At 36.6% G+C, this 24,841-nt stretch overlaps 7 protein-coding genes and 1 pseudogene across 12 annotated transcripts; 4 read left to right on the top strand and 4 right to left on the bottom strand.

The window, feature by feature from the left end:
* Nucleotides 1-63: 63 nt before the first annotated feature.
* Nucleotides 64-1,048, bottom strand: LOC9325667 (cilia- and flagella-associated protein 251). The gene has a single exon (XM_021012811.1). The coding sequence runs from the start codon at nt 906-908 to the stop codon at nt 252-254; it is 657 nt and encodes a 218-aa protein (XP_020868470.1). The 5' UTR covers nt 909-1,048; the 3' UTR covers nt 64-251.
* An 80-nt stretch (nt 1,049-1,128) lies between these two features.
* On the bottom strand, nt 1,129-5,158 carry LOC9328403 (probable alpha,alpha-trehalose-phosphate synthase [UDP-forming] 7). 3 transcript variants are annotated; one of them, XM_021012809.1, is made up of 5 exons: nt 4,844-5,158; nt 2,505-4,532; nt 2,137-2,410; nt 1,724-2,058; nt 1,129-1,618 (listed from the first exon to the last, which is right to left on the bottom strand). In XM_021012809.1, the coding sequence occupies exons 2-4, from the start codon at nt 4,472-4,474 to the stop codon at nt 1,747-1,749; spliced, it is 2,556 nt and encodes an 851-aa protein (XP_020868468.1). In that variant the 5' UTR covers nt 4,475-4,532; nt 4,844-5,158; the 3' UTR covers nt 1,129-1,618; nt 1,724-1,746. The 3 variants fall into 3 exon arrangements, with proteins under 3 accessions (XP_020868468.1, XP_020868467.1, XP_020868466.1); XM_021012808.1 differs by having other exon boundaries at nt 1,195-1,618; nt 4,999-5,151; XM_021012807.1 differs by lacking the exons at nt 1,129-1,618; nt 4,844-5,158 and having other exon boundaries at nt 1,718-2,058.
* A 2,075-nt stretch (nt 5,159-7,233) lies between these two features.
* On the top strand, nt 7,234-9,176 carry LOC9325666 (ras-related protein RABA1a). Its single transcript, XM_002892293.2, has 2 exons — nt 7,234-7,540; nt 8,507-9,176. Exons 1-2 carry the CDS (start codon nt 7,320-7,322, stop codon nt 8,934-8,936), a joined length of 651 nt encoding a protein of 216 aa, XP_002892339.1. The 5' UTR covers nt 7,234-7,319; the 3' UTR covers nt 8,937-9,176.
* Nucleotides 9,177-9,321: 145 nt separating this feature from the next.
* LOC9325665 (shaggy-related protein kinase iota) lies at nt 9,322-13,287 on the bottom strand. 4 transcript variants are annotated; one of them, XM_021010779.1, is made up of 14 exons: nt 13,066-13,149; nt 12,244-12,397; nt 11,997-12,082; nt 11,798-11,890; nt 11,619-11,678; nt 11,261-11,533; nt 11,097-11,171; nt 10,965-11,021; nt 10,648-10,788; nt 10,486-10,536; nt 10,281-10,376; nt 10,059-10,142; nt 9,824-9,925; nt 9,322-9,713 (listed from the first exon to the last, which is right to left on the bottom strand). In XM_021010779.1, the coding sequence occupies exons 4-14, from the start codon at nt 11,885-11,887 to the stop codon at nt 9,627-9,629; spliced, it is 1,116 nt and encodes a 371-aa protein (XP_020866438.1). In that variant the 5' UTR covers nt 11,888-11,890; nt 11,997-12,082; nt 12,244-12,397; nt 13,066-13,149; the 3' UTR covers nt 9,322-9,626. The 4 variants fall into 4 exon arrangements, with proteins under 4 accessions (XP_020866438.1, XP_020866439.1, XP_002889601.1 ...); XM_021010780.1 differs by lacking the exon at nt 11,997-12,082; XM_002889555.2 differs by lacking the exons at nt 11,997-12,082; nt 12,244-12,397 and having other exon boundaries at nt 13,066-13,287.
* A 755-nt stretch (nt 13,288-14,042) lies between these two features.
* Nucleotides 14,043-15,104, bottom strand: LOC9328401 (ribosomal L1 domain-containing protein 1). The gene has a single exon (XM_002889554.2). The coding sequence runs from the start codon at nt 15,011-15,013 to the stop codon at nt 14,270-14,272; it is 744 nt and encodes a 247-aa protein (XP_002889600.1). The 5' UTR covers nt 15,014-15,104; the 3' UTR covers nt 14,043-14,269.
* A 93-nt stretch (nt 15,105-15,197) lies between these two features.
* Nucleotides 15,198-16,954, top strand: LOC9328400 (annotated as a pseudogene).
* Nucleotides 16,955-19,429: 2,475 nt separating this feature from the next.
* On the top strand, nt 19,430-21,303 carry LOC9328399 (delta-9 desaturase-like 5 protein). Its single transcript, XM_002892291.2, has 5 exons — nt 19,430-20,059; nt 20,145-20,285; nt 20,358-20,498; nt 20,581-20,687; nt 20,840-21,303. Exons 1-5 carry the CDS (start codon nt 19,700-19,702, stop codon nt 21,036-21,038), a joined length of 948 nt encoding a protein of 315 aa, XP_002892337.2. The 5' UTR covers nt 19,430-19,699; the 3' UTR covers nt 21,039-21,303.
* A 1,500-nt stretch (nt 21,304-22,803) lies between these two features.
* Nucleotides 22,804-24,459, top strand: LOC9328398 (delta-9 desaturase-like 4 protein). Its single transcript, XM_002892290.2, has 5 exons — nt 22,804-23,304; nt 23,410-23,550; nt 23,636-23,776; nt 23,881-23,987; nt 24,080-24,459. The coding sequence occupies exons 1-5, from the start codon at nt 22,942-22,944 to the stop codon at nt 24,276-24,278; spliced, it is 951 nt and encodes a 316-aa protein (XP_002892336.2). The 5' UTR covers nt 22,804-22,941; the 3' UTR covers nt 24,279-24,459.
* The last annotated feature ends 382 nt before the right edge of the window (nt 24,460-24,841 follow it).

Genomic DNA, 24,841 nt, shown 5'->3' with positions numbered 1-24,841 from the left:
AACAAAAAATCCAATGTTAAGTCATAAGCTTACTCATAGAAATAAACTGACGATGCTCCAAATAATACATTTACTTTACATACACAACTACTACAATGCATTCCCCAAGGACATGGACAACCAAATGCTTATAGGAAAGTTGTAAAAATCCTACAACACCTGAAGACCATTATTGTTCAGCTTCGATTGTATTAGTCTAAGACCCTAGAAAACAAATGATCCAAAGTTGCAACCTTTAAACGATAGATAATTCAGACGCCATAGTCACCGGCAGCTCTGTCGTTCTTACCCTTCTTCACCCACACCATAGTACTTGTTGTTGCCCTCATAACACGTGTAGACGACAAATCATGTCTTTGGTTTTGGTGATAATCTTGCTTGGTATTTAATCTCGCAGGTTCCTTGACCTCACTTGTCTCTCCTTGCTCTTCTACTTTCTTCTTGATCCAGCGATTCTGAAAAAAATGAGTTCCTTCCTTAGCAGCATTCTCTCCCTTGTACTTGAAAGCTCTCCTAGCGTTCTCTTTCACAGTATACTTCTTCTTTTTCTCCCTCGTATCTCCTCCAACGTCATCCTTGTTGCTCACAACAATTGCAGAGACCTCAATTTCCTCTTTCTTAACGCCACATTGCATACCCTTTTCCCCGAGCTTCACTTTTGTTTCCATGGCCTTTACTACCTTCACTGCATCTTCTTCTTCTTCTTCTTCATCTTCTCTCCTTCGTTGTCCATGATCAACCTGCTGCTTCACTCCTCTCTCTACATAGTCTTTTTCCTTTTGTTTCTGCTCTTTCTCCTTCAGCCAACGTTGCTGAAGCTGAAGAATGGAGACGTAGTTAGCCGGAATCGAAGCCACACTCTTCTTCTTCTTCTTCATCTTCCCATCAATCTTCTCATGATCCTCCATTGATCTTTCTTTTTTTTTACTTAGAAAAGCAGCTCATCAGTCGCATTATTTTACTCATCAATGCAACAAAAAAAGGAAAGAGTGAAACGATCGCACAGTAAGCGAGAAAGCCGTAAGGCCCATTGGGCTCAACCTGATTTTAGCTCTCCGTTCACTATTTTTTAATTGCACCGTTATAACGTTTAAAATGACATCCCCCACCATTATTAGAAAGGCAAAATAAATGAAAACAATTCAATAATGGAAACGCAACGTTATCTTTACATACTATTTTTTCACAGTTTCGTTTTTGTTCAGATCCAATAAACAGCCGAATCCAGTTTTGATATCCTCAAAGATCATCCAATTACAAATAACAATAATAATAATAATGATAATATGAATAAAAAAAAGAAAAGTATCAGGAAAAGCTTCTGCTTGTTTGTTAACTTCAACATCCTGCAAACACATTCCTGATGAACCCAAACACATCTCTATTTTCCTCCTCCTTTGATTGATTGATTGCTCTGCCAATAACTACATCTGAAAAGAACAAAGCTTCTCTTCACATCACCATTTTGTTTTTTTTTCCTTCTTACCATTATTACTCTCACTACCCTTTTCTTCTTTTCTTTCTTTCTTTCTTTCAATCTCACAAACACAAACAGACCAACAAACTCCCAGTCTCTTCTTTTCCTTGTCTTTGTCTGTCTAACCTCTTCTTTAGCCATCTATGCACATCATTCATTCATTGTATTTATAAGAACGAGATCATAGATTGTTGCAGAAAATGAGCAACTAGAACTGGAATTGATTGAGATCATAGAGAGTAAAACCTGGCAAAAGATCTGGTTTCTAATCAAAGGGCATCATCAAGTTCACGCATAGAAAAGTTTGAAGCCTCTGATGCTTCAGCTAGAGATTCAAGCATGCATGTCACTTCAGTAGTATCGTCTAAGTAGTATTTAGCCTTGCTTGGCTTTTGCCCAACTGTGCATGCAAACACTAGAGCATTATCACAGAGTAACCTTTTCGACATCGCATTACCAATCGCTTCAAACATGTCTTCATCAGATCTGTCATCTCCAATACATAGCACGAAATCAACCGGTTTCCCCTTTTCGGCCATTGATGAAAATATCTTTTCTGACACGGATCCTTTGCTCACCCCCTATTCTCACACAAACGCCAAGAATTAGATTTTTCGACAACGTTAATGCTTGAATTGAGCAGAAGAGAAGTAACTTACCTGAGGCTTGACTTCTACGATGTAGTGACCACTTTTCACTGCCACTGGCTCATTAGCTAGGACACTCTCTAGATGCTCTAGCATTTCCTTTGCTTGTAACGAACCAAAGCCTGGATCCGCATCCCGATATTGCCAAACCAAAGCACTCTCTTTGATTTCAATGGAAGAGCCATCAGTAGATTCAGTGTACTGTTTCATTACAGGTTCCACGATCTGCATCCACCCAAAATCAGAGCTCTGCCCACATGTCTCCCATTCTTCACTGCCTGACCACCTAAGAATAAGACACCAGGCATGTTACTAAACCTGAAGGAGGAGAATTTTATAATTTTAAACAAGTGGTAATAAAAAGTAGCGAAGAAAAGTACTTCAAGAAGTATCCATGCTCAGCCGCAATTCCAATGTTTTTGCACGGAGTGAACCACTTGCCTAAACTTTCCCTCCCTCTTCCGCTGACAATGAAAATTGAATTCTTCTTGTCCTCGCATAGTGCATCCAAGAAGTTAAGAACTTCCTGGCTTGGAGCTTTATTGATGGAGTTTTGAGGCATCAGAGTGCCATCATAATCCAACAGTATAGCTCTGCTTTTCGCCCTTTTGTAGTCTGACACAATGCATGGTATTGAAAGCTTTCTAAAATTGGGATCGAGTGCCACAACTCTGAAACCAAAACTAATCCCCATCCCCCAACACCTTTTCTTGAAATGGTCCACACATATCCTCTCTAGGTCTTGCAAGAAACTTCTTGACCAATAAGCTACATCGTGAGTACTAACATACCGAAAATGTTTCTCATGTCGCAGCTGTTTCTCGGCATCACTCATTGAGAGGGCCTCATTTAGGGCTTCTCCAGTAGCTTCAACGTTCCACGGGTTTACGCGTATAGCCCCACTAAGTGAAGGAGAACATCCAATAAACTCTGATGCAACCAACATGCTCTTCTTTGGGCCACTAAAGTCTGATTCAGACCCAAGTAAACCCTGTCTACAAACGATATATTCGTAGGGAGTAAGGTTCATACCATCTCTAACAGCTGTAACGACCACGCACTCAGCAATATGGTAATAAGCATTTATTTCATTTATCGACACCGGAGTATCAATATATATGACAGGTTGATATCCAGGTTTCCCAAACTCTCCATTGATCCTCCTGCAGCTTTCTTGGATTTCACCACGTATTTCCTCAACATCAATACCTTTACCCCTAGCGGGATTTACAATCTGAACCAGAACAGCCCTTCCCCTCCAATTCGAATGCTGCCTCAGCATTTGTTCCATTGCTAGAAGCTTCAGGTTTATACCCTTGAAAATATCCATGTCATCGATACCAAGCAACACTGTCTTACCTTCGAAACGATTTCTGAGCTCCATCACCTTACCCTCCTCTTCTGAATATCTCATCACCGATTGAATCCGACCCATGTTAATCCCCACTGGCATGATCTTGATTCCCACAGTCCTCCCGTAATACTCCAGCCCAATGTAACCTCTCTTAGACTGATATTCTAGACCCAACATCCGACTACAGCAAGTAAGGAAGTGACGAGCATAATCGAATGTGTGAAAGCCAATCAGGTCGCTGTTTAGTAACGCCTTAAGTATCTCCTCCCGGACAGGAAGAGACCGGTATATCTCAGATGAGGGGAAGGGACTGTGAAGGAAAAATCCCATCCTTATCCGGTTAAACCGTCTTCTCAGAAAAGTTGGTAAGACCATCAAATGGTAGTCATGAATCCAGACAAAATCATCATCTGGGTTAATAACCTCAATAACTTTCTGGAAGAAGAGCTTATTGGTCGCTACATAAGCCTCCCAAAGAGACCTATCAAATCTTCCACCATGATCAGCGGAAAACGGAAGCATGTAGTGAAAAAGCGGCCATATCTGCCTCTTGCAAAAACCGTCGTAAAACTTTGATTGCAAATCAGGTGGGAAAAACGTAGGAACACATTTAAATTTGTCCAAGAGTATCTGCGCGACATCATCTTGTTCATGTGAATCAACATCAACGCTCAAAGATCCAACATATAAAATCTCCATATCCTCAGGCAAACCATCCTTAAGCTGCAAATACAGAGAATCTTGATCCCAACTAAAACTCCAGCTTCCATTTCGTCTCTCGGCCTTCAACGGTAGCCGGTTAGCCACAATGATCATTCGATCAGAGGAAACGGAAGAAGGATTATCGGAAGACACACTATATGCTTGATCTTCATCAAACTCAGACACATTACCAGGAACAGTCATTACCCTAGGAAGCCGCCTACGCTCTCTTCCCATGACAGGGAAATTCCCTGATGCCAAGTCTAACAAATTCGTGTACGACCTAGAAATCATCTTGGCTTGTCTCCAAACCCCCAAAAGAATCCAAAAATTAAACACTAGTTCGATAAATCTGCATCAGAAGAAACACCAAAAAGCAGTAAGGTCAATCTCCACGAACAAGATCTACGATACCAAAATTATATTAAAAATAAAAAAATTCAGTATTTCCACTAATTTGAATACCCATCAAGCCAAATCGAAAGCTTGAGCATTACCCAGATATCCAAAAATCAATACTTATTAGTAATCATTTTCTATCACTGAGTTAAGAACAAAAAAAACGGAGCTTTACGACAAAATCGAATGAATGATACATTCCTATCATCTAAAAGCAAGATCCATGAAACTAAGACTCGAAAGGTAATCAGAAGAAAGATTCACTTTTCAGATAAACGAAAATCTAAATCGGAGCGACCCGATCCCTCAATTCAGCAACACACAGAAAAAAAAAAACAAAAAAAAAAAAAAACGAAAATGAAAGAGAGAAAATTTGAATCGGAAAAATCAATTTGGAATAGACACGAATCGAGACTCACCTTTTTTGTTCCTTTGGCAAATGAAGAATCTGATCTTCTCTATCTAACCCAAAAAAAATGAAACGTGAAATTTAATCTAGGGTTTATATGGAAAAAACGCTAAAATAAAAATAAAAAATCTGTGTTTCCAGCCTCATATGTGTATTTTGGAATAATATCAAATATGCCCCTCTATTCTATAGATGAAGCTACTATGACCACTGTATTATATATACTCCAAAAGTCAAAAGTTTCTTACCATAAAGAGATAGATACCCTTTTCCTTTTTTTTTATTTAAAAAGCAATTATAGGATGGCCTTTACATCCTTTTTTTCAAGTGATAGGGCCTCTTCGTTTGTTAATGACAACGATAGCGATAGCGACTCCGACGAAGGCAAAAAATATAACGGAGATAAAAAAACAGTCGCTCAATATGGACGTCGGCGACGTAAATAGTGAAGATGTTGAGTCGCTGTTATTTTTAGCGACACGTGTATATGCCTTATACGCCGCTGTTATTAGCATCCAGCGACTCCTCTCCACACAACTCTCCACAGACTCCACGTAGTTAAGCAACTGTTTTTTTTGTCGCTGGATCTAGTCGCAGCGTTTGGGAAAAGAACAGGGCCATACTAGTAAAAACATATTTGAATTGAATTATATTTTTATATAATTTTTTATGAGTATTTCATCGTTTTTTTCCGTTTAGTATATCATCATTATAAATACTTTATTTTTTAATTAATAACAAAAAAATAAATAATTTGGTATATTAGGGAAAAATATCCATTAACTAAAAATGAAGAAAAAAAACATTCAGAATTTAAATTGTAAAACTAGTTTTAACAAAAAAAAAATATAAATATATATTGGGTGTTTGGGTGACATTATTATAATATAGGGGCAAATTATAAAAACGGATGAAATAAAGGTGGGAAGGTGAAAATAAGCGTAAAGTCGTACGTATAAGAGTCGTACATCGTGTGTGCTCTCTTGGATATGAATCTCAAAGGGAATATTATTTTATGTTTTTGATTTTTTGTGTTATTTAATATATAAGGGTTGGTTTAATTATGATTTTTACTGGTCAAATCGAAGGGGCTTAACAGACTCTGATTACATTTAAAACCGAGTGGTTGCTTTGCTTCGCTGTCCACAAGTACATGTCATTAAACAACGTACTTGACGACCAATTGGATTCGTCCGTGACGTAGAAAGAAGTGACAGCCTCAGTGGTAATAGCATTTGCCTTCGTTTAGAAAATTTGGATAAGGCTAGTTTGGCCAGCCGGACTCGCACTATTGCCAGCTGGCACGAGTACACACCCAAATGAGTTCGTCAACGCGCAAGGGGAAGCGCGTGGATGAGCGGACACGTGATATGGAGAAAGAACGTGAGGACGCGTGATGCCGTGTGCGATGCGATGTGTGGACCACTTTGGGCTATTATAAGCTACTACCTTACCAAACGTGTCTAGGACCTCGTTTTGGACCGTTTGACACGTGTCGAAACAGGGGACACTTTTGAGCGTGTGGTGAACCAGAGTGTTCAAGTTTCTTACGTTTTTTTTTTTTTTTTGGACAAAATGGTAATAAATTTATTCATTCATGTTCGTCTATAAAAAAACAAATACTGGTATGAAACTAGTTGGTCAATTAACTGTTGGTTGCACTTTGTCTAATTTTGTCTTTAATGATTGATTAGTTGTAGGCTTGCAGTTACAACCTCGATAATAAGATATTTTTGTGACGTCAGATTGTAGTTGTTGTGATTTTAAATTGTACCCATATGTGAATTTATTATTGAGAAACCAAAAAAATACAGTATACAAAAAGAATTTTCAGACTTTTTAATAACAAGTTTATGAGTCTAAGAGGATCATGTTATTGAATTGTTGGGTTTTCAACGTTTTTCCTTAGTAGAGAGATGGAACAGAAGTGTTTTAGCTATTCAATATCAATGCATACATCTAATCTTATAACCTTCAACGTCAAGAAAAATTTTCGAAAGTAGGTATATGTTTATTGTTATTTTAGTTTAATTATAGAAAATTTGTATACGTTCTTTTTTTTTAAATGATTATTTTTGTGAGTGGAAGTTGTTAACAAACCTATATATCGAGAAGATTTCCTAAAATGTGCAACTAATTAAGCGGAATCATCTTTTTAAAAAGTTAAAAAACTTTTTCTGTTAAAATCTTTTTAATAATTCAAAAACAAAAAGAAGCAAAAAACGAACCCGACAAAAGACTTGCATCTGATTCATTCATTATCATCAAATTATACAGAAACACAGTAAAAAAAAACCCAAATCTCTAATCCGAAAATTGGATCTCTCTGTGATGGCTAGTTACAGAGCCGATGAAGAGTACGATTACCTCTTCAAGCTGGTGTTGATCGGCGACTCTGGTGTCGGCAAATCGAATCTGCTGTCTAGGTTCACCAAGAACGAGTTCAATCTCGAATCCAAGTCTACTATTGGTGTTGAGTTCGCTACCAAAACTACTAAAGTCGAAGGCAAAGTCGTCAAAGCCCAGATTTGGGATACTGCTGGTCAAGAGAGGTCCGATTCTCTTGTTTTCAAATTCTTAGGATAAGGTTTTTTAAAAATCATCCTTTTTGGATTCGCTGTAGAACCATGGTGTTTGATTTATGTATCTGAGAATCTGTAGCCTACTGATCTGGATATTTTAATATTGGTTTTGAGTGATTTGGTGCTATAAAGATCAAGACTTGGTTTGAGCACACAAGTCAAAAGTTTGTTGTTCATTTTTCCTTGTTGGTTTTACTAGTAGCACAAGTAGGGTGGTTTTCTGTGTTTTCGATTTTCAGAACGAAACTTGTTGTGCCTGAATTTGTAAGTCTCTTTGACGGAGCAACTAGTAGTCTTAATATGGTTCAGAGTCTCAAATTGTGCTGAATATGGCTCAAAGTCTGCAGTTTACTGAGGATCTACTTAGGATCTAATCACATTTGGGCTACTAATGGTTTTCTTTTGTGGCATAGCTTTTGTGCTTATAAGATTCTTGTGCATAGATCTCTATCCCTCATATATGGGTCTGCTTGATTAGCTCATGCAATCCTCTCCTGTCTAGGTCCATTCCCATAGTAAAACTACTACATGTCTCAAGTATCAACGGTTATCTAACCTCTGTTACTGTACTAGTTTTTTGCTTTTCCACCCGGTTCACACATAGATGAGCTCGTGTGTGATGGACTTCTAAACCCAATATACTTGGTCAAAACAACAATTCTTTCATCTCCTCTGTCTTGGCTTGCACTAGACATAGATACATTTTGAATTTTGCAGCAGAGTTCTTCATGAACTATATGTGATTGTTACTTTATAAAGCAACCATTTGGTAGATACCATGAAATACCTCTGAAACATTTGTTATATGAGCAATATGCTTATCGTAGATAGTCTAACTTTGTGATAATGTTACTGAACTTATTACTGTAGTTGTTATTGTACATATCTCTGTTAACAGCATCTGAGATTATTTTGGTTTTGTTTATGCTTTGATAGATACCGAGCAATCACAAGCGCTTACTACAGAGGAGCCGTAGGTGCTTTGCTTATTTACGACGTGACAAGGCACGCGACATTTGAGAATGCAGCAAGATGGTTAAGGGAACTAAGAGGACACACAGACCCAAACATAGTGGTGATGCTTATAGGCAACAAGTGCGATTTGCGCCACTTAGTGGCAGTTAAAACAGAAGAGGCTAAAGCCTTTGCTGAGAGAGAATCTCTTTATTTCATGGAGACATCAGCACTCGACGCAACCAATGTTGAAAGCGCATTCACGGAAGTACTCTCTCAGATCCACAAGATAGTGAGCAAAAGAAGTGTGGATGGAGGAGGAGATTCGACTGAATTACCAGGAAAAGGAGAGACGATAAACGTTAAAGAAGACGGATCGGTTCTTAAGAGAATGGGTTGCTGCTCTAACTAGAGTGGGGGATTGTAGATTTGGTTTGATTTGGTTAGGGGTGAGACAGCAAATGAAAATCTCCTTGGCTATGGCAATCAAAAATGAAATAAGAAACAACTACTTTAAGATCATGTTTATGCTATGATAACTTTGGCCTGTAAGGGCTCTTAAATTTTAAGGTACATGATTGGTATTTGTCTTTGAAACTCCCACCACTTGTAAAATTGTAATAAACTAAACAAATGCATAATCTTCGACTAAGTAACATTTCAAAGACAAATCTATCGACTCTTAATTTAAGAGGATAATCATATCAGGTTTTTGTTGACCAAAAAAAAAAAAAAAATCATATCAGGTTTTATTGTTAGGACTTTAAGACTCTGTAGATTAACTTTTGGACATGACATGGTTCAATATTATCACCTCGTTTTTTTTTTCTTTTCTCTACGGATCTGTCAGAATTGTTTTACGGACAAAAACATATACAGAAAATACACGAGGAACAGTGTCTCTCTCTCCACTCTCCAAGCTAAGGAATAAAAAAAAAATAGAAGCAATTATCAGCATCTGATTTCTCAAAAGCTGAAAATGACTTTACTACGGGTATAGAAGCTGATAATAGTTGTGGTTAATATATTGTTGAACCTGTCAACTATCAAATAGAAGTAGTAAATCTGCTTTCTCCTCTTTTTCTTCAGACATGCACAGTTTTTAACTGTTTTGTAATCCTGTGCCCATCTGTCGTCTCACATGCTCAGGTATTAGCCTGTTTACTAGCTCCACTGAAGCTCCACCTAACTGTTTCCACAAGCAAAGAACCAATTGGGTTATGTTGTGAAGTTTCACGAAAAAAGCAGCAATTTTTTTGGAGCTTAGCTTTAGTCCTTTGCTATTGATTTTTTTTTTACCTCTTGTTTGAAATTGAACAATGGCGGTAATGGACGACCATTTGGAAGACGGGCGTTTGGCTCTCGGAGTTCATTGAAAAACGGATGGGCACATGCTTCGAGCTAGATAGACAAAGAAAGAAACAATGCCTGAATAAATCTCAGCTTTATCCATCACTTGGAAGATTATTTAAACGAGCTTCTATGACTCCATCACTTATAAAGTCAAAACAAGTTATCACAAGGAGATACTAACCGCAGTGCATCGTAGGCTTGGTGAATATTGAAGAAGCCGAGATGCAAGGTCAATGGCTTCTGGAGGCATCCGCTTATGAAAAACCTGAAGGTCAAGGGAACAGTATATGGTTGTTGTTATAAATGAAAGCCATCTGTAAACAACAGAAACCTCTGCTTCTATGAATAATTATTGAGTCAAGTAATTGTTTGACCAGAAGAAAAAAAAGGTGAGATGAACTACCTTGTGCCAAGGGTGAGCTTTGATTTGTGGGAACCTAAAGTCTGTGTAGTTTGGGTTCATACATCGAATTTCTTCACGAGTTGGAGTACCAAGAACCTAAACAAGGCAGCAAGTGTACTTATGGTACCATATTTACTAGATTCTAGTTATCTTAAATACCAAAGAGAAAAAAGAACACATCCATCAGTCTTATAGGAGACTTCACCTTTATGATCTCCACAAGCTGATCAACTGAATTTTCTCCTGGAAATAACGGCTGTAGAGAGAGAGAGAGAGTGGCTTAATATAACATTGGGCGGGCACTTTTTGCATTTTGCATAGATACTTTATTTAACAAGTTAATTAACACATAGATATCCACACTAACCTGGCCAAGAAGAAGCTCTGCCAGAACACAACCAGCGGACCATATATCTATGGATGCTGTATACTCTGTGGCGCCAAAGATGAGTTCTGGAGCTCGATAATAACGGGAGCAGATATATGATATGTTTGCTTCACCTTTGACCTAATATGAATTACCAAACATTTTAAAAGGGTAACCAAAACAGAGAACATGCTGCTCGCACTTAATGGTACTTATATGGTAGCTCAGTGAACTACATGCGTAGATACATAAGCAAGCCGAAAACCCAAAAAAGAAAAGAAAAAAGAAGAACGTTAATGAAAGGATAACACCCTTACCAATACTTTTGCACTTCCAAAATCACACAGCTTAACCTGATGGGTCAAGGGATCAACCTACAGTGTGCAGCAGAAAGTTAGATCCAGAAACTAGTCAAGATTACAAAACACATGTCATACTAGATAACGTACCAATAGATTTTGTGGTTTCACATCTCTGTGGCAAACACCGGGAACAGTATGGATGTAAGCCAAACCTCTAAAGATCTGCATAATTGATATTTCTAATCAGTTTCAGAATCAATTCTATTAAATGATATTATTTGTGAGAACTAACTGAAAATAACAGTGCATACTTGATATGTGTAAAGTTTGACATAGAAAATTGGCATCCTCTGATTTGAACTAGTATAGTGCCTCAAAACCCGGTACAAAGTCTCAGGTACATACTCCATAACAAGGTTGAGGAAGAGCTCATCTCTACTTGTTGTAGAGAAGAAACAATGCTTCAAGGAGATGACATTTGGGTGATCCATTGGCCGCATTAGTTGCAACTCACGGTTTTTGTAGCGTCGATCTTGCAAGACCTTTTTAATGGCTACTGATTCTCCAGTTTCCAAGCATTTCGCCTAAAATAATAATTTTCAGACTTGGTCAGAAAGGAAAAAGAAAATTTATGTCCTGGAAATGCTAGCATAGAGAAGCACAATATACCTGGAAAACAATTCCGAATGAACCTGTTCCAACAACCCGCTCAGCCATGTAACTAATGGTCTGTAGGAGAGAGAATAAAGATAATGTAAGAGAGTGATGAATTACTTCAGCTTGGGAAAAAGTACCGAAAGCAATAACTGATATTTAGTTGGAAGATTTTGCAAACATTAGAATCCAACCTGCTTCGGTTCACCATTTTTGCCCCCAATGGTAGTGGAAATGATATGACCGGTAACAGCATCATTTCCCTCAATAACAGCAGCAGACATTTCCTGCAAATCCACCTCACATATTAGTATAGGCATTAAAATGTTCTGATCAACTACAAGGTGGAATAGAGATGGTAAGCATTTACTGCTTTCACTTATTTCAACAAACCTCAAGATAAATATGGATGCATGAGAATGCTGTTATTGCTATTACATAAATGAGCAGAGCAACTTCATCTTATCGAAAATGTGAAGCTAAACATGTAACATGTACCAAATAACCAGTAGTCAAGCCAACCAAGATATAGAAAGAATTAGAAAAACAAAGTAAAGCATAAGTTAAACGGCAGTGATGGAAATTCAAGAATATAGCGATTTTTTAGATGTCAAACAGTTTGTGAGATTAGATATCATACAAAAAAACTAGAGATACATCAGACACGTCAATGGATTTGGTCTGCCAAAAAAAAATAAAGGGGTCCAGGATAAATGTCGGTGGCAGAGATAGAAGGAAGAGAGACAGAGAAGCAATGGGCCAAGAGAACCATAACAATAGGAATACTCCAAAACCTGCCAAGAGTGAATTCAGAGATCTACAAGTAAACTGTACTTTGAAATATGAACAGTATTAGGAATAAATAATCTGAGATATACAAAATAAGCAAAATGTACTTAAAAGTGAACAGTGTTGAAATAAATAATCGAAATATCCAAAAAAAAAAAAAAAACTTGAAGACACAAAATTCAAGCTAGTTTGATATGCTTCGATGTCCTGCTATCAGTTGGATAGCGATGGAAAATGTAGGTTTCCTAAGCGGAAGAAATTATCTCTAATTCTTTAACCTAAATTTTCCACAAGATTCAAAGATTACTGCTACTTAGATCTCCGATAGAGAAGGTTGAAGTTGTAGCTGGGAGATACCAAGAGTAATCTAGCTACTGCATGCAAACAAATGAAATCAAAATCACATTATCCTATCAAAACGCCTCGCTGGAGGAAAAAAAAAAAAAAAAACTCTCCGGTGAGCTCAGATCAATACGAGAGAGGAACAAACACAAGAGCACAAGAATACAGATCGATTCTACTGTACTGAGTCATAGAACAAATAAAAAGAAGGAGCTAGATCGGAGTAGATCTAGAAGAGCCACCCAACGATAATTTCAAATGCACTGTTTACCAAACACAGACGTAACAGCTATACAAAAAAAAACATAGAGAGACACGGGGAGAAATAAACCTTATCAGAATCCATTTCAGGACGGCGTTTCAAAGCGTCGCCGTCGTGAAGCTGCGGCTGCGGCGGAGGTGGAGCAAGAGCATGAGGCTGATGCCCCAATGGTAATGAGGCCATGTGCTTTTTTACTCTTTTCTCTCTCAACCACTGAACAATTGAGTAAAGACTATTTTTCCTCTCTTTGCGTCTAAATTCCAGAAATTATTCAAAAGACAAAGGAGGACCCACGGAAGACTCTCCAATGAGAAATCTACTTTTTAATTAATAAAGCACTGAAAAATTCTGATTAAAAAAAAAAAAACACTTCCTTAGGCATTTATTTAATGATAACTAAGTTACTACTTAAGTTAGAACTCCATTAAATATTCTAACTGAATGAATATATGGTATCAGTTCCAATCATATTACCCAATTTAGATATGAAGCTTTACTTAAGATATTTGCAATTTGCAACCATTATATATCTTTTTGACTATCTTTTCTTCGTCCCTTTCGCCTTCATCATTGATCAAGTGTTGTTGTTTTTGTAGACAATCTATGATATTATGGATTCTTTTTCATTACACTAACCAATTAACCAACAAAAGTATTATAAGTAGTATTCAAGATGAAAATTAAGTTGCCAAGGAGTCAAAACTACCGTATGTCTTCGTTATGTGAGATAAAGAATTGTTTATGTAGCGTGAAAGTTTTAGATTAACAAGAACTAGTCGGGAACGTAGCTATACGAAAATAAGAATTTGAGTGCAAGGAATTGGAAAGTGAAAAGATATAAACCGTTACTGTATCCCATGATCGGCTTTAACGGACACTTCAAAGTTCATCAAATCATCTTTGCCGTTTCAAAAAGATATCGAACAAGAGATTGGAAAAACACCAAAAAGTGAAACTTGAAGAAGAACTCAAATCCTGAGATTATGCAAGAACAATTGTGAAACAAAGAAAGATCAATGGAATCTACCATTGTGAAGGCAAAGTAATTCAATCAAGTAGAATTCATGTGACCATATCTACTGCATATCAAAAGAAGCCAAAGTTACCAGTAAATTCATAAGACCCACTCATAGGAATTTGTATTAAAACCATCTGTTGCAATGTAATCATTCAAAACAGTTTTGTTCACTCTAGGCATAATCTAAACCATGCATCACATAAGAGAAAAACTAATTGGAACCAGATCATCCATCACCTTCTTTAAACATTTTGATCAAGCAACTGATTGATAAACAGGCAATGCCAAGCTCTCAAGCAACTTGAGATGAAACAATTTAACATTCTTCCATTTACCAGGAACTGATTCACCAATCCCATTCATGGCCGCTACAACATTCTCTGCAATCTCCTTCCTTCCCATTGACAATTTCGCTACTTTAACAACACTGCAAGTACCCGTACCAACGAAGAACAAAGCCGATTCACAAGCTTTTTCAATCTGCTCTTTCCAATTACCGTGTCTTAAGTTAATCGCAATCGGATTCTTCTTCTTCTTAACAAACTCTTTCCCCAACAGCTTCGGCAAAATCGGCATTAGCCTCCTCTCCGCGAAATACAACTCGAATCGCTTCTCCTCCTCCTCTAATTTGCGTAAATCGGATTTCAATTTGGAGACCTTAATCACTGTGGTGATTGGAATATTCTCTGCTTCGATCTTCTTCAAAGCCGCTTCCTTTGTGATTTTGTTCTTGTGTTTGTCGTCGATAATCAAACAGAGCTCCGGCGAATCTTCGGCGGCCAGATCGATGAGAGGATGAGGAAGAGGGATCATCAAAGGGTTCGTACGATCCAACTGGGGGATTCTCTTCAGTGTCACGGTTAGATAGACGAAACCGTCGTTCTCGGTCTTGGATTTGGAGTCCCACCATTTTAGCAGAGACTTCACGGCTCTGTTAACGTTCTTCGGGTCAACCTTCGACTGGTTTCGCTGCGGAAGATCAGCCGTAGTTGAACTCATTCTCCGGTGAGAAGACGGCGCAAAGAAGACAGGTTGCGTTTGCGGAATTAGGGTTCTGGGGAAAAACAAAAGGGTTTAGGATTTTTTTTTTTTTTTTTACTTTCGATATTATATGCGTTTATTCTTTTTTCTCTTCTTTTTTTTTGTAAAACTCAAAAAAATAGTCCTTTTACTATCATGTGCTTGCCCCCTTTTCCTTTTTTTTTTTTTTTAGAATTCTCAAACGTTGTCTCTGGCAGACCGCCGGCAAAACAAATTTTAGGATGCGTCTTCTTCTTCAATGTGCAACAAGGAAGTGGAAGAACGCTGATTCGTGTAGTATTCTGCTAAATCAGATCAAATTCGATCTCCGAGGCAGATATTCTTGTTCTGCTTTGTTGATTCAGAATTAATCTCAATCCCAGACGAACATTGGCCATCCCTCGAAGTAGCTCACCGCACCGTGTTCGGGTAATAATAGTTGCCATTCGTGGGGATTATTGTGGATTCTATGCTGCTGAGTGTTGTTAGTTTTATCATCAAATTTGAGAATTGTGACTAGTTCGTAAGAGTCAGCGATTTCAGCTGTGATTGCCGTTTTAATACTGTTTCATAGGTTGATCATAGTGTGGATGGTCATTTGACATGAGAATGGAAGAGAGCTATTTGCATCCCATGGTATTCACATTCTTGTATATGATTACTCCCTACGTAATGGTCAGTATAACTCTTCATTATTTTACAAGAAATCTTGTTAATTTTGGTATACACAATGTGTTTGCATTTTAACTCTGTAGCTCTATTCATGAATGTTTTGTTTTGAAGATTTCATTGCCCTTACTAGCTTCTTCTGTTAGGTCTTTGGTCCTCGCTTTCACCTGTGTGTTGGACCTTCTGATATACGGCTCATTGGTCGGTCATTGTGCCTCTCAATCGTCTCAAGTTCAACTTCCTCTCATCTGGTGGATGCTATTACTTTACTGAACTCACCCAGGGATTTCCTGTCATGCTTTTCACTTTCACACTTTTTTCCATTGCGGAAATTATCAAGTCTAAGAATCAAAAGCTCTATGGATCTTAGTAGCTATATACAGCATAATCGCCCACAAGGAATTCAGGTAATATGGATGTACTTTCATAAATGAATACTTCACAGGGGAACAACTTTTCATCGTGAATTATGTTTTCCATGTTGTTTACTTTGATTATGAATGACTGGTTTTTGCTGCCTGTGATACCCATAGCTTTGATATTCTCTGGGTATGCATTTGCTCAAATGGAAGCATCTGATTCATCATCAATCATTCATAATCATCTGATTCCCAAGTCCCTCGAAAGAACCATATCATCAAGTGGTCTCCTAAACTAAGACTTTCAGTCTTCTTTTTGCTTGCTACCAATATCCCCATGGCACTATACATGAATTTATTATTCCATCAGGTAAAAAACTAAACACTCTAGTTTGTGAGTTACTCTCTCGTTCTCTGTCTCTCTCTCTCTCTCTCTAATTGTGCTAAAAGGAATTGTTGTTTTTTTCCAATAGAGAGGAACCAAGGATGTGATGAACTACTTATAGGAAAAAGCAAAAAGCATTCTCTTTCTCATGCGGTCGAGAGTAGTGCGCATTCTCTTTCTCATGCCAAGCCATTCTACTCCTTATTATTCCACTCTCCATAGTAACATCCCAATGCAATTTCTCGACTACATGCCAAGGTAAAGGATCACGCCGAGTTACAGTTTTTGCTTTTATGTGATTCGTAAGGATCATCCTTCTTCTTTTGAAACAGTGAAGATAAAGGAGAATTTGATGAGTCAGACCAATTCTTAATGGACCTTATAGGATTTGCATCAAAGTTAGCTAGAAACTGGTCAGCACTGCCTAGTCACATTGTATTGTTTGCATCAGAAGCAACAAAACTCTGAGATTTTATGATCCAATATTCCTTCAAAGAGGCAAGTTGAAAGCAAGAACACAGTTTTTATTCCCAAACTCTGATGTTATTTGTTTATCTGCATCAGTGAACTGAAATCTGTTTTGTTTGCGATGAAACAGGTCAAAAGTTTTTTCCACACATTTTAAGGTTGATCAAGAACTTCAATCCTCAGTAGTCATCTATGCTAAAAAAATACTGACTAGGTTTATGTATCCTTTAGTGTTTTTCTTTTTCTTTTTCTTTTTTGCCTATTCTGTATGTATTAATTTCGGTTTACAAAATAATTCTTGACAAAAGAAACATGTAAGAATATCGATTAGGTTTTTCAAGTTCGGTCGATATCTCCAATCCTCTTGAGCAAAAAATGTTTTAGGCTGGACCGATAAGGCGGTAACGTGAGCCAGCTAGTAATTTAAATCGACTTTATTTAAGGAAAAACTCGGATCTTTATTTGGTTAAAACCAGACAAAAAAACATACTATGATTTCAACTCTTAAAACCACACAGTTTTGACATGTCTAATTAATGAACCACACAAATATTCGAGTATCAGTTTTACAGTACCCCTTCAAAGTTTCGAAATCAAACTCAAAAAAAAAAAAAAAAGTCTAAGTTTGGAACTTTTGTTGAATTTTTCATCCATGTCTGATTTTCCCTAGGGATTGATGCCCACAAGGAAATTAAGTTGTCACCACCCAAAACAGATAAGAAAGGTAGTTAGTTCCCACATTTAATTTCTCTGGTTACGTACAATCAATGTTAAAAGATTTTTTGTTTCAATGTAGGTCTCACTTATATATCCTTTTTTTTTTTTACATACTGTATATACTAGTTTGTGAGTTTGGACTTACTAATTGACAATATTTATATATTAACCCATGTTTTTTATATTTCACGATATTGCTAGATCTCATTAGCAATATATATGAGATACTGCATGATTATGATATATCAGTCAAATGTGTGTACTTACTTGCAACCCCAATAAGATTTAACAACGCTATATGATGACATAACTATCGATTCATCAGACAGAAAACTAAGGTAGAGTCCTGCAGATAATATTTTTTGTGGGATTGGCTACTGGCTAGTTTCTTGCAGATTGACGTATTGCTGGAAAATTTTGTAAATAGTTTATGGTTTGTTACGTTGTATTATATGTTTATTTTGATATTATCGGATCTGTAGAACGCCAAAGCATTTTGAATGCCGCGTAAACCAGTCTTTTTATATAGATGCGCATTCAATTCTTTTTTCAATGCGGGGTAGAGCAGTTTGGTAGTTGGCAAGACTCATAACCTGAGGTCACACAGGTTCAAATCATGTCCCACAACATCTTTTTTTTCAAAATTTCATTATATTAATATTTAATAGTCATATCTTTTTGAATTCAAGGAAAGAAAAAAAAAAAACACTATACTCCCTGGTTAACTACACTTACTGTTTTTTCTATTTTTTTTTTTTTTATAATCCAGTATCCAGACCACACAGTGATCTAACTAGCTCACGGGGTCTAAGCCCGCGTCACAGAGATTTTTAAGCCTCCACTTAAGGGCCCCTGATAAACTGGTGGTCTGGGACGCCTGAGCAAGTCCGCATGTAAATTCCCAGGTGGCCACAAGAGTGAGAGAGCGAAACTGCGTCTGGGGAGGATCGATCCCTGGCCTAGACCAACAGGGCGATCCTTCCAACCAAACGAGAACCACTCTCCCACCACCATGTGGTTTTTTCTATCTTTTTGAATGGAGGAAGTTGGTATTTGAAATTTAACTAATAAAACGAGTGATGAAAACTCTAATATTGTACTGGAAACTTCTTCTGACATTTGTAAAAATAATCTTATACAATTCTCAGAATTAGAGGTAACTAAAATAATCTTTAATTGACGTTGATATATATATATATGGAAAATGTTATATTTTAAGAATACTTGTGGTTCTACTTTCCTTCTCTACTATCTCTAAGATTACTACTATATATAGAAGCTTTAAGAGACATTTTAAGACACAACCACAACAGACTGAATTTAAATGCATTTCTCATGTCACGCCAAACGATCAGAAGCTGCCCTTTTTGAAAAAATCCCTAGTTTCCGATTAAGTTTTTTTTTCCTTTTCTTTTGATTCCGATTTTAACCTTTTTTTGGTTTGAATGGTTAACTATATTTCACAAAAAAAAAGCAACTGGGGTTGTGGAGGACTTAACCAAACAGTAACCAAAATCACTGTTCCTGTGATCCTGTCGATGGATTCCGATAAAACTTTACTCCACATTTAACCAAGAAAAAAAAAAAAAAAAAAAAAAAAACTAGCTTCAGCTGAAAATGTTCATTGTATCTTGAGATATTGTAAAAGGCCTCGAAGGCTGTATGAAAGCCACTGCATGAAATTGGATGGCATCGATATGCGTGACGTAAGATTTGTTATGGTGAACGTGAGAGTAAAGTTTTATCTTCGGCCGTTGATATCTTATTAAAATCCTCATCCGGAGATATACCAATTGAGTGTTAGCTGGTGAGTGTAGATGAATAATAGTAATGCTTTCTTTTTAGATATTGGTATATATATAAAAATAAAGGCTGTAAACAAAATTATTTTCAATGTTGGTGAGTGAAAACATGTGCTGATGCCAGAGTATTAAAGATCGATGCAAATGGAAGAAGTAGATAGAGCATTTACGATGAGTGGTCAATTGCATTTAACAACTTTGACACGTCGACGTACGTACGCAACAACAACATCCCATATATACCCATACGTTGTTCAGTCTTAAAATGTTCATACAACTCATAACTCAAACAAAAACAAGTCCTCAACGGTCGATGTGTGATCCCATTAGAGAAGATGGCTCTAGCCAAAGAGGCGCCTTGAGTAAGGAAAAAAGGCCGTATATTCATAGAGAATGGTCGTGGGCTGATATAATAAGAGCGTTAACCGTTATGGTTGTGCACTTTTTGTGTCTCTTGGCACCGTTTAACTACAAATGGGAAGCTTTACGGTTCGGTTTGGTGCTTTACGCATTGACTTCACTCAGCATTACATTCTCATACCATAGGAACTTGGCTCACCGGAGCTTCAAGCTTCCGAAATGGCTTGAATATCCTTTAGCTTATTTTGCTGTTTTTGCTCTTCAGGTTATAACCGTTTAACTGATAACCTATATGTCAAATCTTTTACTTTTCCGTTTTAGAGTATGATTATAAAATATACTATTTTCAGGGTGATCCGTTGGATTGGGTGAGCATACATAGGTTCCATCACAAGTTCACTGATTCTGACCGCGACCCACATAGCCCTATCGAAGGATTTTGGTTCAGTCATGTGTGGTGGATATGTGACACTCGTTATATCAAATATAAGGTAACGTAATGAATAAATGTTTTTCTTTTGTATAACTTATATATATGATGTTGTAATATATGCATGTAACAGTGTGGAGGACGTAACAACGTGATGGACTTGAAGCAGCAATGGTTCTACAGGTTTCTACGAATGACAATTGGTTTCCACGTCTTAATGTTTTGGACTGTCCTCTATCTCTATGGTGGTTTACCTTACCTTACATGCGGCGGGGTAAAGCTATTTATTTCTATAAATTTTATATACACAAAATAATTTGCATGCGTCCATATGAAAATGATATACATTATAACAGGGCGTTGGAGGTGTGATTGGGTACCACGTGACATGGCTCGTAAACTCGGCATGCCATATTTGGGGTTCGAGGTCATGGAAGACTAAAGACACATCTCGTAACGTTTGGTAATCTTAATATCAAGGCGCCGATGCATATTCTACATATAAAAATGTCAAATATATATATATATATATATATATATATATATATATATATATATATCTTGTTTAGTCTTGAAAAAAGATTTGACGATCTTGTGAATGTATGTATATTGAAGGTGGCTAAGCTTATTTACAATGGGAGAGAGTTGGCATAATAATCACCACGCGTTTGAGTCATCAGCGAGGCAAGGATTGGAGTGGTGGCAAATAGATATCACTTGGTATCTCATTCGACTATTTGAGGTTCTCGGATTAGCCACTGATGTGAAATTGCCCTCGGAATTTCAGAAACGGAAATTGGCTCTGATTCGTTGATATATCATCTGCATGAGAGATTTATCAGTATTTTATAGTTTTTTTAAAAGTAATCTAAGTCACTATAAGAGCATAATATAAATGAGAGATTATGGTATGGATATTTTCCGTTATAAATTATTGTTTTCCTGTCCTGGGAGTATATTTAAATGCCTACAAAAAAAGAGTCCATTTATTTTATAAGATGTACGTTAACTATACATGTTGTATGATCAATCATTTTATTTTAATATTTGTTTTTAAATGAATATGCGCATTTTACTAATTACTCTTAAATATATATATATATATATATATATATATATATATATATATATATATATATATGTACTTTTATTAGTGTTTCAGTGAAGAAGAATTAATTTTTGAAATCGAAAAAAAATATACAGAAAAGTTGACTCATGAAGGAGATATATTCATAAGATCTTTAAGAATTAAGATGCGTGTGGGTGTGTCGTCTCACGTAGTCACGTGAGTCCTATTAGGCTATTACTCATTCGTGGAGATTCTCTTAATTTGTGGTCCGGCGCCTAAAGTTGTATGAATTTGAAATAAATTATCGAACAACCCATCACTTATCTATATATATCTCACATTCAATAGGTTCTCAGACCATGTTAGTGACATTATTACCTGTCATTGTTCTATTTTGGTGTCTTGTTCAGTTGTTCGGTAATATCTCTTTATAGAACAAATCTTATTAATAGCAAGATTCTTACTATTTGAAAAGAGACTCGTAATTTTTTACTAAAATGCATATATTACCATAATTAGTTCCTTAATATTATTAGTTTTTCATTTTCTTTTTAAAGTCATCCTAAGTTGGTAAAATAAGGGAACTGTCGCTCTAACTTGGTAAAAAATTCGTTAAAAAAATAGTATTAACAAAAATTGTAAATGTTATTTAAATGCCAGTTATACTACATTACGTACACATTTACTAACCTTTACAGTTAATGAAAATATAAATATCTTTATTCAATCATAAGATGAGTTTTATTTACTTCTTCAATTTATACGGCAATATAAATAATGAGTAAAAATGTTGGGATTTTCAGCCTCTACAAAAGATTTTAACCAATTAGGTATGGAAGAAGTCGTGATATGGCTTCATAAATCGGAAAAGAAAAGACTTGTTCGGATATACGATTCATGCCTCGGTTTGCTTTTCAGAGACATTGTAAGCCACAACCATTACAGACAGAATTCAAAAGAATTTCCCATATGATGACACCAAAACAAGCTCCACGTTAAGATTTAAGAAAGATTGAAAAGCTACTAGTTTCCAACAAAAATAGACCCCAATAGACAGTTCAAACCAAGTAAGTATATCAGAATGAATCAGGGAAAAAAAGGGGTAGTATATTAGAAGTAAATTTCACATTAATGAACAACAAAACAAATTTTAAACTATACTCCGGGGAAAAAAATGTCATTATATATTGGGATAATATATGTAGAAGGCCTCGATGCTATATATTAAAGAGATTCAGAAAATCTAGCTTAAGCAGCGCATGAGACGGATTGGACGTAAGTCGTCACCCGCGTGAATCTAGCTTATAGTGTATTCTTGGACTAGCTACGCATTTAATTAATAAATATCTTTACGAAATTTTGCAGTAGAAATGGCGTTGGCCGTTGGATCTTCGTTAAATCCATACTAGTTAATAAAGTGTTAGTTGGTAAGTAGAGATACATAGTACTACTTGTATACACCAAAGTATTATGATATGATGATGAAAAGAGGCTACAAGAAAAAACTTGGTTGAATTCTGGGGAAAACATGTGCTACTGCCGGTATATTAAAGATTAAAATGGAAGAGGCAGACAGAGCATTAATTAAGGAGAGTGGTGAATTGCATTTAAACAATATCAGCCCATATATAGATATACCTAGTCTCTTATGTTCATACAACTTATAACTCAAACGAATACAATTCCTCAACGGTCCGATATGTGTGATCCCACTAGAGACGATGTCTCCAGCCAAAGCAGAGCGGTGAGTATAGAAAAAAGGGCGTATTTTCAGAGAAAATGGCCCTTGGTCGATGTTATAAGAGCGTTAACCGTTGTGATAGTGCACTTTTTGTGTCTCTTGGCGCCGTTTAACTATGAATGGGAAGCTTTTCGGTTCGGTTTGGTGCTCTTCGTGATAACTACACTCAGCATCACCTTCTCATACCATAGGAACTTGTCTCACCGGAGCTTCAAGATCCCGAAATGGATCGAATATCCTTTTGCTTATTCTGCTGTTTTCGCTCTCCAGGTTAATTAAAACCGGTGTATTGAGAAGTGAATCTAACTAAGTATTACTATGTCAATGTTTTTCTTTATTTTTTTACAAGTATGCTTAGAGAAAAAATATTTGCAGGGTGATCCAATGGATTGGGTGAGCATACATAGGTTCCATCACCAGTTCACGGATTCAGACCGCGACCCACATAGCCCTAAAGAAGGATTATGGTTCAGCCATATATTGTGGATATTTGACACCCAATACATCAAATACAAGGTAATGTAACGTATAAATATCTCTCATCTTCTTCTTTTATGTTTCATGCATGACGTTGTTGTAATAATACAAAGTAATGTAACAGTGTGGAGGACGTGACAACGTAATGGACTTGAAGAAGCAATGGTTCTATAAGTTTCTACGAAGGACTATTGCTCTTCACATCGCAATGTTTTGGACCGTCCTCTATCTCTACGGTGGTTTACCTTACCTTACATGCGGCGGGGTAACTTTTTTTTTTTTTTTTTGGATTGTTATATATTAATTAATTATTATCTATATTTCAATATCGCACAAAATAATTTCTATGTATCCAAATGAAAATCACAGGGTGTTGGAGGTGTGATAGGGTATCACGTGACCTGGCTCGTAAACTCGGCATGCCATATTTGGGGTTCAAGGTCGTGGAAGACTAAAGACACATCTCGTAACGTTTGGTAATATGATAATACTATATATATAAGAATCTATATTCAAATTAGTATTATATAGAAAAAGAGATATTTGACGATCTTGTGAACATATTCAGGTGGTTAAGTTTGTTTACGATGGGAGAGAGTTGGCACAACAACCACCACGCGTTTGAGTCATCGGCGAGGCAAGGATTGGAGTGGTGGCAGATAGACATAACTTGGTACCTCATTCGACTATTTGAAGTTCTTGGATTAGCCACTGATGTGAAATTACCCTCGGACTTCCAGAAACAAAAGATGGCGATCGTTCGTTAATATTTATTTTGAGATCTAAATAAAAACATTCTGTATGAGATATTAATTAAGAAGCTATTTATGCACTACTTAATGATACACTATATAGTTGTTGTTTTTCAGTTTCTTGATCGGCTTCGAGATTATGGTTACTTTCCATTATAAATGTATGTTTTTAATGGCTTAAATGTCTTTTTCTTCATTTCATGGAGATCGATCGTCTTTGTGATTCGTCTAACGTCGTACAAATTTGTCTTTGTCATACATTAATTATTATTAATAATCAGCCCAATTATATATCTGTGAAATTCAATGCATTGTCTGGGTTTGACAGTTGACATTATTTATCTGTGTACGTACCTCGGTACCTGTCTTTGTTTTCTGTTTGTGCTTTGTTTAGCAATATCTCTACATAGAACAGCTCTTCTTTATAATAGGATTCGTAAAATGTGACAAAAAAAAAGAAAGAGAGACGCAGTAATTTGTTCTGGACAATGGACATTTCTCAGGTTGGCATAAATGACCACTGCATTAATACTAAACTATACCAAGTGGAAAGTAGATCGACATTTTCCTCTCTTTTT

Source organism: Arabidopsis lyrata, assembly GCF_000004255.2.
Source record: "Arabidopsis lyrata subsp. lyrata unplaced genomic scaffold ARALYscaffold_1, whole genome shotgun sequence".
Lineage (NCBI taxonomy): Eukaryota > Viridiplantae > Streptophyta > Magnoliopsida > Brassicales > Brassicaceae > Arabidopsis > Arabidopsis lyrata.
This window is presented reverse-complemented; position numbering and strand designations above follow the sequence as displayed.

What these genes read in the sequence shown, in the direction of transcription:
- LOC9328399 (XM_002892291.2), top strand. Translation starts at nt 19,700, where the DNA reads ATGTTCATACAACTCATAACTCAAACAAAAACAAGTCCTCAACGGTCG. An exon ending in TTGCTGTTTTTGCTCTTCAG is followed by an intron (nt 20,060 to 20,144) that starts GTTATAACCGTT and finishes TACTATTTTCAG; the next exon opens with GGTGATCCGTTGGATTGGGT. An exon ending in CTTACCTTACATGCGGCGGG is followed by an intron (nt 20,499 to 20,580) that starts GTAAAGCTATTT and finishes ACATTATAACAG; the next exon opens with GGCGTTGGAGGTGTGATTGG.
- LOC9328401 (XM_002889554.2), bottom strand. Translation starts at nt 15,013, where the DNA reads ATGAGTTCAACTACGGCTGATCTTCCGCAGCGAAACCAGTCGAAGGTT.
- LOC9325666 (XM_002892293.2), top strand. Translation starts at nt 7,320, where the DNA reads ATGGCTAGTTACAGAGCCGATGAAGAGTACGATTACCTCTTCAAGCTG. An exon ending in GATACTGCTGGTCAAGAGAG is followed by an intron (nt 7,541 to 8,506) that starts GTCCGATTCTCT and finishes ATGCTTTGATAG; the next exon opens with ATACCGAGCAATCACAAGCG.
- LOC9328403 (XM_021012809.1), bottom strand. Translation starts at nt 4,474, where the DNA reads ATGATTTCTAGGTCGTACACGAATTTGTTAGACTTGGCATCAGGGAAT. An exon ending in GAGCATGGATACTTCTTGAA is followed by an intron (nt 2,411 to 2,504) that starts GTACTTTTCTTC and finishes TCTTATTCTTAG; the next exon opens with GTGGTCAGGCAGTGAAGAAT. An exon ending in TCGTAGAAGTCAAGCCTCAG is followed by an intron (nt 2,059 to 2,136) that starts GTAAGTTACTTC and finishes GTGTGAGAATAG; the next exon opens with GGGGTGAGCAAAGGATCCGT.
- LOC9325667 (XM_021012811.1), bottom strand. Translation starts at nt 908, where the DNA reads ATGGAGGATCATGAGAAGATTGATGGGAAGATGAAGAAGAAGAAGAAG.
- LOC9328398 (XM_002892290.2), top strand. Translation starts at nt 22,942, where the DNA reads ATGTTCATACAACTTATAACTCAAACGAATACAATTCCTCAACGGTCC. An exon ending in CTTACCTTACATGCGGCGGG is followed by an intron (nt 23,777 to 23,880) that starts GTAACTTTTTTT and finishes TGAAAATCACAG; the next exon opens with GGTGTTGGAGGTGTGATAGG. An exon ending in GACACATCTCGTAACGTTTG is followed by an intron (nt 23,988 to 24,079) that starts GTAATATGATAA and finishes GAACATATTCAG; the next exon opens with GTGGTTAAGTTTGTTTACGA.
- LOC9325665 (XM_002889555.2), bottom strand. Translation starts at nt 13,179, where the DNA reads ATGGCCTCATTACCATTGGGGCATCAGCCTCATGCTCTTGCTCCACCT. An exon ending in AGCTTGTGGAGATCATAAAG is followed by an intron (nt 10,377 to 10,485) that starts GTGAAGTCTCCT and finishes TGCCTTGTTTAG; the next exon opens with GTTCTTGGTACTCCAACTCG. An exon ending in AAGCTCACCCTTGGCACAAG is followed by an intron (nt 10,143 to 10,280) that starts GTAGTTCATCTC and finishes CTTGACCTTCAG; the next exon opens with GTTTTTCATAAGCGGATGCC.